The 10,044-nt window shown below is 45.5% G+C and overlaps 1 protein-coding gene across 1 annotated transcript; it reads left to right on the plus strand.

Moving 5' to 3' along the window:
* The first annotated feature begins 2,436 nt into the window (after positions 1-2,436).
* On the plus strand, positions 2,437-6,144 carry LOC112829797 (mas-related G-protein coupled receptor member X2-like). The gene is given in 4 exon segments (XM_073904889.1): positions 2,437-2,527; positions 5,457-5,860; positions 5,863-6,095; positions 6,097-6,144. Coding segments are annotated over 4 exon segments (696 nt in total). The 5' UTR covers positions 2,437-2,516.
* Positions 6,145-10,044: the final 3,900 nt, after the last annotated feature.

Raw genomic sequence — 10,044 nt, forward strand, 5'->3', positions numbered from 1 at the left:
AACACGCACACACGCATACCACACAACAAAACTATTCTTTATAAGGACTTTCTAAATGACATTGCCCTGCATGCTCAACTCTAATGAAAAGAATTCGAAACACAAAATTTTGGGCCACGGAGGGCACCTAGACTGATGAGTATATCACAGGGATGGAAAGGGGAGCCTCTGGGAACTATTAAGGACCTGATAGATGAGAGTCACTTTGGGATCAAGCTTGGACTTGGGAGAGAACCTTATTTGAAATCTCCATTCTCTTTGGTAGAGAACATATCCAAGGGGGGTGGGGGAGGGCACAGGGGGGTAGAGAGGCCTCCACAGGCACCAGGGACTTCTTAGTTTTAGACTAATCACTGCTGGAAAGCATCTCATTTTACAGAGAAGGAACTGAGACCAAACAGATTCCATAATTAATAATTATTAAATTGGAAATATACTATACATTACAAAACAGCATATTGGATATTTTGTGTGCATATACCAAAGTATTTGTGCAGTTGTTTCCATTGTAGAAGTATGACTAGAGATTTATATTTTCATTTATATTCTCTATATTCTCCTCTCGGCAGCCTGAGGGACTTTTCTGAAGCACAGAGCTGATAAAGTTACTTCCTTTAATGGAATCCCTTTTGCTCTCAGAAGGAGATTCATATTTCCGATTATGGCTCCTAGAAATAGAATTCTGGGACAACCCAAAGGTCAGAAATCAAAGAGAAGTGTCCCCACGAAAAGTTGGGACCTCCAAAGACTAAACCTTTAGTGTATTTCTCATTAGTGAGAAATAAACTACCAAGAAAGTGCTTGATCAAGCTTGGCTCTGAGTGAAGAAACATTCTCTCTCTTGAGAATTTGTAGCCCCAAGTCAGTATCATGTTGTGGTCCTAACACTTCAAATGATAGATGAGATTTCTGGGGACATCCTAAAAAATGAAAGCCATGCTGGGAAGGTCCCCCAGTCAAGTAGCAAAAGAAAACAAAAGGCCTCTCTGGAGGAGCTCGGCTATAATTCAGCCCTCAAAGGATTCCCACAGATAAAGTCCCAAGGAAAGTGAGCAGCTCGGGATGCCTGGGTGTCTCAGTCTGTTAGGCATCTGCCCTTGGCTCAGGTCATGAACCCAGGGTCCTGGGATCAAGCCCTGCATCAGGCTCCCTGCTCAGTGGGGAGCCTGCTTCTCCCTCTGCCTGCCGCTCCCCCTGCTTGTGCTCTCTCTCTCTCTCTGACAAATAAATAAATCTTAAAAACAAAAACTACTAGAAATTAATACCATAAAAAGTGAATTTAAAATTCAGTGAATGGATTAAACAGAAGATTAGACACAGTGCAAAAGAGACTGGTAACCTAGAAGGTGCCTCTATAGAAATTACCCAGAAAATCGCCCAGGATACAAAGAGATGGAAAATAAGAACTTAAGTGATATGGAAACACAGAAAAAGATACTTTAACATATATTGAATTAGACTCCCAGAAAGAGATAGTAATAAAAACCATGGTAAGAATTAGCAAGTATGTAAGACTTACTATGAGTTCCTATTCTAAGCTGTTACATTATTAATCCATTAATCTTCACAACAAACCTATAGTTTTGGGTCACTGAATAAGTGAGTGAATAAATTTTTCTGATTGTTTTAAATGCTTCACAGTTAAGTTTTTAAAGGGAATGGCAAGGAACTCAATTTGGCCACAGCATGGGCACATGAGAAGAAGCCATAGGAGCTTAGGCCAAAAATATTAGCTGTCTCTAGCTGATCTGAAAAATGAGCTAGCTGACAAATATCATGATGGAGAGGGAGAATGGTGACAATGTGTGCAGTGTGCTAACACATTCCTTATCTTTTATAAGGGAACTCGATATTCCCTGCTGTTGTTATCGACAAATCAAAAGCAGAAATATAGTTTTATTATACAAAGCCATAATATTAGCATCTAAAAAGAATTAAGAATGGAAACTGGATATACTGGTTGCTATTGGAAAATGAGAGTAGGAGAGACTTCACGTTTCACTTTTTACACCCCACTGTCATTTGAAACAGAACTAATGTGCATACATTGCTTCCGTCATTAAATTTAAAAAAGATCAAGTGAGCCAGGTCATGCAGGGCCTTGAATGCCAAGCAAACAATTCTTTAGCTATGGAAGCTCATGCGGCTTGGTGGATGGTTTACTGCCCAGGCTCACAGAGGGCAGCAAAAGGCTCCAGGACAGCCATTCCTCACAGGGAGGGGGACCGGATGGGGTAGTACGGGGAGAGGCCAAGATAAGGGATTGGAGTCAGGGCAAATGAGAAACATCTCGTGAAGTTTCTTGCCTGACACATCTCCGGGATCTCATTGGCTGGTGCCCTTTGGGCAGGAAATCACAGGGGCTGTCCAGCATCTTGATAAGCCTCGGGCAGTCACCAGATTTCACGCCTGCTGCCTCAGCCCCCCGGCCATCCGGAGAGTAGAGAAGCACTCTCCGCTGTTTCTCAATTTCAGGAAAACTCTTCCTTTTCTATCCTTTACCCCCAGCAAGAAGAATGGTGCTCTGGTAAGAATTTGATCAAGAACTATCTTCTTTCAAAGGCAGTTTTGTTTTCTTCCTCTTAGTCTGTATGCTTGTGAATTCATCTTAAGGGAGGGTGTGCGGGAAGCCAGGGGCACCTCCCCGCAAATCAGGAGACATGAAGCTTCCTCATGGAGGGCTTTGGGTGCTGGTAACTTGGACTGTGGGAGAGCCACACGGGGTCCACCAGGCTCTTCTGGTTTCTTTCCTATCTCCTTATACTCTCTCTTTCTCTCCAAACATTCACATCTGCAACTATGGAGAGATGTATTTTGCTAATTTTAATTCAGGGAGCAAGATGGCATCCTGGCAAGACATTCCAAAGCTATGGGCGCCTGGGTGGCTCAGTCGGTTGGGCGGCTGCCTTCGGCTCGGGTCAGGATCCTGGAGTCCCTGGATCGAGTCCCGCATCGGGCTCCCCACTCAGCGGGGAGTCTGCTTCTCCCTCTGGCCCTCCCCCCTCCCATGTGCTCTCTCTCTCTCTCTCTCTCTCTCATTCTCGCTCTCTCAAATAAATAAATAAATAAAATCTTAAAAAAAAAAAAACATTCCAAAGCTAAATTGTTTTAATAACATCAAGTTTCACAGATTTGCTTGCTATTCAAAGGTGGTTTTTTCCCCTTCGTATCCTGTATCTGACATTGTCCAAGCAGAAAATATAGGGCACAAACTAATGGGGTAATTGAGGAGCATAATGAAAGGATCGGTTACGTAGGTATGGGCAGAGCTAAGGGAAATCTATAAGGGATTCTGCTGAAGACCCCAGAGACAAGGCCTGAAGGGGAAAAGGAAGGAGTTACCAGAATTCAGGAGGACCGTGGCTGTAGGAAAGGGCCATCAGACAGGGGAGGAGTCCTTAGACAGAGCAACACGTCCACTGCTAACTCACAGCCTGGCAGAGAGAGACAGCCAGAAAGTCACAAACGCCCAATCACCCTCCTCCCGCCCCCAGGTTCCGCGTCTCCCTTTCACTGAAAACACCCAGGAGCCAGAGAGAGAGGCATGAGAGCATGGTGCGGACGCAGAGAAGGGTGGAGAAGGTGGAAATGAGATTTGATGGCAAATGGAGAAAATCCATCTCTTCTTTTTTTTTAAAGATGTTATTTATTTATTTGAGAAAGAGAGAGAGAGAACGAGTGGGGGGAAGGGTGGAGGGAGAAGCAGACTCCCTGCTGAGCAGGGAGCCCAACGCAGGGCTCGATCCCAGGACCCTGAGATCATGGCCTGAGCCGAAGGCAGACGCTTAACTGACTGAGCCACCCAGGCGCCCAAAATCCATCTCTTCTTGTGGCCTCCTCACAGCTGGTATTTCCTGGGACTTTCTCTCTCTCTGTGATTGGATCAATTTCTCATGGTACTCCTCAGGCTGTTCGTTCGACCATCTGCACCTCTCTATCTGCTGCCATGTCTTCAGAATTATCTCGAGAATGGGGGCACCTGAGTGGTTCAGTCGGTTAAGGGTCTGCCCCCAGCTCAGGTCATGATCCCAGAGTCCTGGCATGGAGCCCCGCGTCCCCCCTGCTCAGTGGAGTCTTCCTCTACCTCTGCCCCTCCCCCCTGCTTGTGCTCTCTCTCTCTCTCTCTCTCCTTCTCAAATAAAGAAATAAAATCTTAAAAAAAAATAGATGCTTTGAGAAAGGAACATAGTTTTATGAGGGGTTTTTTGTTTGTTTTTTTAAGGTGGGGTACACACATATTTATAAATATTTTAAGTTTATGATTTTGACTGCTCTAGGAAGAAATCCATTGTAAGAGTGACTTAGACTGTGTCCCCCACAACAGAGTGGGGTATTGGGGACACACTAATGGCCAGGAGGAAAGTTATTTCCTGTCCTTATAAAGCCGAAATGCTGGGCCATTTCTGGCCAAGAAGCTTGGCCATACTCATACCTGCCATTGCAAGAGGTCACATTCTCTTCATGATCCTATATCATGATCTCCTTTCTGAGGGATAGACCATCTGCAGTCACTGAGATTGTCCACAGGGCATGCCTGGGTCTTCCAACTTCCTGGCCCCTAAGAGGAAATCTCGGTCCCAGGCAGAAGGCATGCCAAGCTCAGAGTCCCGTTCTCACCACACATAACCTGTCCAGACTTGTCTCCTCCTGCCTGCTGCAGACCTGACATGCTTAGAAGAGGTGTTTGAACCATAGAATATTCCCATGGCAGTAGAAGGTCCATGTTGCAGTAGAAAGAGTCCAGGCTTTAGAGACCAGAGAGAACTGGTCTGAATCCAGGTTCCAGAATTCCAAAGCAGTGGGGCGTTCAGTAAGTATCTTTTTTTTTTTAAGATTTTATTTATTTATTTGAGAGAGACAGAGCACAAGCAGAGGGAGCAGCAGGCTTCCCTGCTGAGCAAAGAGCCTGATGGGGGATTCAATCCCAGGACCCTGGGATCATGACCTGAGCCAAAGGCAGAGGCTTAGGCGACTGAGTCACCCAGGCGTCCCCAGCAAGTATCTTAATCTCTGCAAGCCTCCTTTCCCCTCCTCTGTAACATGGAGACCATGATCCCCATGTAGCAGAGTGGCCCTGAGAGTCAGTGAGCATACAGCAGGTGCTCAAGTTGTGTTTGTGTTCCCAGGAATACCAGTGGAGGGTTTCTGAGCATCGATCCCACTGCCCCAGCCTGGGAGAGCACACTCACACCAGTGAATGGAAGTGACCAGGCCTTCCTGCAAACTTTCCCCGTGGAGATCCTGATCCTGGCCTTGCTGAGCCTCACCTTTGCCCTCAGTGGGCTGGTAGGAAACCTGATGGTGCTCTGGCTCCTGGGCTTCCGCACGCGGAGGAACGCCTTCTCCGTCTACATCCTCAACCTAGCAGGAGCCGACTTCCTCTTCCTCTCCTTCCAGGTTGTCTATTCTCTGAAGGCACTCGTCAATTTCCATTCTGTGCCCCTTTCCATCCCCAGGTTTTTCATCATCGTGTGGACCTTTGCCTACATCACAAGCCTGAGCATTCTCAGTGCCATTAGCACGGAGCACTGCCTGTCCGTCCTGTGTCCCATCTGGTACCGCTGCCACCGCCCAAGATACATGTCAACTGTGATGTGTGCCCTGCTCTGGGCCCTGTCCCTGCTGCTGAGCAGCCTGGAAGGGAAGTACTGTGGCTTCCTGTTACGAGATTTTGACGATGGTTGGTGTTGGGCATTTGATTTCATTGCTGCCACCTGGCTGATTTTCTTATTTGTGCTTCTCTCTGGGTCCAGCCTGGCCCTGCTGACCCGATTGCTGTGTGGCCCCCATCGGCTGCAGGTGACCAGGCTGTACGCAACTGTGGTGCTCACAGTGCAGGTCTTCCTCCTCTGCGGCCTGCCCTCGGCATTCACTGGTTCCTCTTACACTGGATTCGGATGAGTTCTGATACAGTCCTCGGGCATCTTAATCTGGCTGCAATTGCCCTGTCCTGTGTCAACAGCTGTGTCAACCCTAGCATTTACTTCTTCGTTGGCTCCTGTAGACAGCGGTGGCCACAGCGGCACAAGAGCCTCAAGATGGTCCTCCAGAGGGCTCTGCAGGACATATCAGGAGGGGATGAAAGTGGAAGCCAGCCTTCCTCAGGAAACTCTGGAGATGGCAGGGAGCAGGCTGGTGTCCTGAGTCAGACACATGTGGCTTTGAGAGCCAACTTTCTCCCCATTAGTTTGGGAGGTTTTCTTGACTTCTCTCAGCCTCTGAGCTCCCTGATCTTAAAACCTAAGGTTTTAAGACAAAGCTTGAAGTTGAGATAATGCTCCTCCTCGTGAGGACTGAGACAGCGCCTGTCAGGTGAACACTGAAGTGCAGCACCTCAAGGACGGCCTCACCCAGGGCCTTCACACCATCCCGGGCTTTGCCAACTCTCGGGTCCCCTTCTGAAGAATCCCACCTTCAGCAGAGGCCGAACACAGTGCAGGAAAGGTCAAAATTCTCTTTGGTCACTGCACTCAGGAGGGACTAGAAGAACATTCCTTCACAAGTTTCTGTGGTCACCCTCCTGCCATCTGTCTCCATAAAATTAAAAGAATTAAAGTGCAGTCTAGCCCCAAAGAGCAATCTTCTTTGATTTTGGAAGGCCCTAGAATATCTCCCTAGCTTAATGAATGTATATTGAATAAATGACTTAATGTATGAATAAATGATGAATTTCTACACCAAGGCTGTGCTAAACGTCCATTTTTCAGATTTGAGTCACCATCTGTTTCTTTCTTTCACCATTGTCAGTTTGTGCAAGCACAAAGTTGAGTTTTATAACCGGACAAATCGACGTCAAAGCATGCTTAAGGTTTGAGGTAGGTCATCTTGCTGTGACTTCCTGTCCCCGCCCTCCAGTGGAACCCCATGTACACGTCCCTTCTCATTCCCACCCCTGTGCCTTTGCTCTGGCTCTCCCTCTCTGGAGCTGCCTCATCCTTCATGGCACATTTCCTTTTTTTTTTTTTTTGAGATTTTATTTATGTATTTGAGAGAGCAGAGCAAGAGAGAGAGCACGAGCTGAGGGGGAGGGGCAGAGGGAGAAGCAGATTCCCCATTGAGCAGGGAGCCCCAAATCCTTCTTAACAAACATTGCCAGTCTCTCGAATTTTAGTCATTCTAATGAGTATAAAATGGCATCTCATTGTGTTTTAATTTGCATTTCCAAAATGACTTATGAAATTGGCATCTTTCCATGTGCTTATTGGCTACTTGTATTTTTTTGAAGTGTCTAAGTTTTGCCCGTTTTTATTAAGTGTTTCCCTTTTTGGTTATTTATTTGTAGGAGTTTCTATTTATGCTGAATGAGTCTTTCCTTAGTTATGTGTGTTATAAATATTCATCCAGTTGGTGGTTTGCCTATTCGTTTTTAATGAATTTTGTATTTTAGAGCACTTTCAGATTTATGGAAAAACTTCACAGAAAGTACAGAGAGTTCCCATATACTCTTTCTCCCCATCCCTTCTCCCTTCCCCCAAAGTTTCTCCTATTACTAACACCTTCCATTAATGTGCCACACTTATTAAAATTGATGTACCAATACAGATACATTATTATAAAGTGAAGTCCATAGTTTACTTAGGGTTCCTTGTATAACTCAATGGATTTGACAAATACAGAATATCATGCATCCACCATGACAGTATCATATAGAGTGGTTTCTCCAGCCCCAGAAACTGAATATCTAGGTGGGGGGGGGTCTTAAAAAATTATTATTATTTATCCTGGTTCAGGTTCTCTGAGCTACCTGAATCTGTGGTTTGGTGCCTGCAAATAATTTGAAAAGCTCTTGGCCATTATTACTTCAAATAGATCTTCTGTTCCTTTCCTTCTTCTCTTTTTAATATCCCCATTCTATGTATTCTACCCCTTTTGTAATCATCCCACAGCACTTGAACACTCTGTTCCATTTTTTCAGTCTTTCTTTCACTTTGCTTTTCAGTTTGGGAAGTTTCTAGTAACTTACCTTGAGGCTCACTGGTCCTTTGAAAAGCAGTTGGCTAGCCCATTAAGGGTATTCTTCACTTATGTTACAGTGTTTTTCTTTTTAGCATTTCTTTTTTCTTAGAATCTCTGTCTCTCTACTGATAGTGTTCATCTGCTCTTGCACACAGCCGCTTTTTCCATTAGATTCCTTAGCATATTAATCACAGTTATTATAAATTCCCAGTCTTATAATTCCAAATTCTCAGCCATTTCCTAAATTCTTTACATCTTATATGAGGAGTCAGTTGATCCTCTTGTTAATACTGATAAGTTAAAAAAACAGAAATATTGGTTTACTGATCAAATCTATAACTAATAAAAGAATTTAGAAAAACTGAAAAAACCAGTCATTTCTTCTGAAGAATAAGATTCAGGAAGACTTTTACTACTTGTTTGGTACACTTCTATGTCAACTGGAAAGAAAGTATAAGCCCATGTGTGTTACTGACTATGACAATGAAAAAGCATGAAACAGGCCATGGAGGGCGTTGAATTACACGTAAGGAGAGTATGCTTTATTCTTAGTTATAAAGCCTCCTGGTACAAGCTCACATTGCTTGACGTTGCTGCCAAGGTACACAGTTGGCAGCAAATGGCTACAAAACAACACTCCTTTGCAGGCATAGATGGGGTGGCGGGGTCGGGGGGGGATTGGGCAGAGGTGAAGCGAAAGGGGTTGAGTAGATCAAATGTCGAGAAATATCTCATGAGGAGTCATGACTCAGAGAACACCACACTCTCACTTGCCAGAAGATCCCTGTACGGGAAATCACAGGGGCTGTCCCGCATCTCGATCAGCCTTACTCCAGCACCCTGCTTCACCCCTGCTCCTGGACAGAGAGGTGTCCTATAGCAGCAGTCAATCACAGGAGGCTTTCTCTTCAGCACAGGTCAGCTTGTCGCCTCCTGCAGAAAGAATGGAGGGACGGCACCTTGATCAAGTATTTATTTCCAAAGCCACTGTTGGGTTTTTCCTAGTGCACATCCATGTAACTTGATCTGGGGGTGCAGTATTCAGGGGCTCCTGCAGGAAAAGACAGGAGGCATGAAGCACCTTCCGACCACGTTGGGTGCTGGCAACCTTGACTGTGGAAATCTGAATTGGTAAACCCACCTGTTCCCCCCATTAAACCCTTGTCCCACTTGCCCCTCCATCCCAACTATTCCAAACCATGCTGTCATGGTGAGAAATCTGTTGCTTTCCTTAATTTAGGGAGCAAGATTGGGAACATGCACGCATCCCAAAGCTAAAATGCTGTGAATAACCCAGTCATCTGTTTGACTGCTTTTTGAAATTTACTTTCCTTTCGGTATCTCGCAGGATGCCAGCAGAAAACAGATGGCCTAAAATGGGATAATTCAGAAGAGTTTAATTAAGGTACAATCTACCAATATGGGCAGATTTAGAGAAAATTACATGGGATGGTGACCACTACCCCCTAAGGAAAGTAATAGCAGGAGCCTAAGATCATCACTAGGCTTGAAAGACAAGGGGAAGAAGTTAACAGAACTTAGGAGGGCTGTGGCTGTAGGAAAGGGCCATCAGACAGGGGAGGAGTCCTTGGGCAGAGTAACACGTTCACTGCTAACTCACAGCCTGGCAGAGAGAGACAGCCAGAAAGTCACAAACCCCCAGTCGCCCTCCTCCCGCCCCCCAGCTCCTGTCCATGTCTCCCCTTCCGCTGAAAGCAACCAGGAGCCAGAGAGAGAGGGAGCCCATCAATGAGGATCATGAGGACGCGGAGGAGGGTCGAGAAGTTGGAAATGAGATTTGATGGCAAATGGAGGGAATCCATCTCTTCTTATGGCCTCCTTACAGTTGGCATTCCCTGGGACTTTCTCTCCCTATGTGATTGGATCAATTTCTCGTTGTATTTCCTCAGAGTTTGGTTGTCTGCCCCTCTCTATCTAATGTCACTGCTTGAGAATAATCTCTCATTATTAACACAGATGCCTTGAGAATGGAATGTAGTGGGGTTTTTTAGGAATATGGGGGTACACAGGTATTGATAAGTGTTTTAAATTTATGATTTTTGTTGCTTTAGGAAGCTATCCATTATA

Source organism: Callorhinus ursinus, unplaced genomic scaffold (genome assembly GCF_003265705.2).
Source record: "Callorhinus ursinus isolate GAN/ISIS: 27379988/994484 unplaced genomic scaffold, GSC_fseal_2.0 scaffold21, whole genome shotgun sequence".
In the NCBI taxonomy this organism is placed as follows: Eukaryota; Metazoa; Chordata; class Mammalia; order Carnivora; family Otariidae; genus Callorhinus; species Callorhinus ursinus.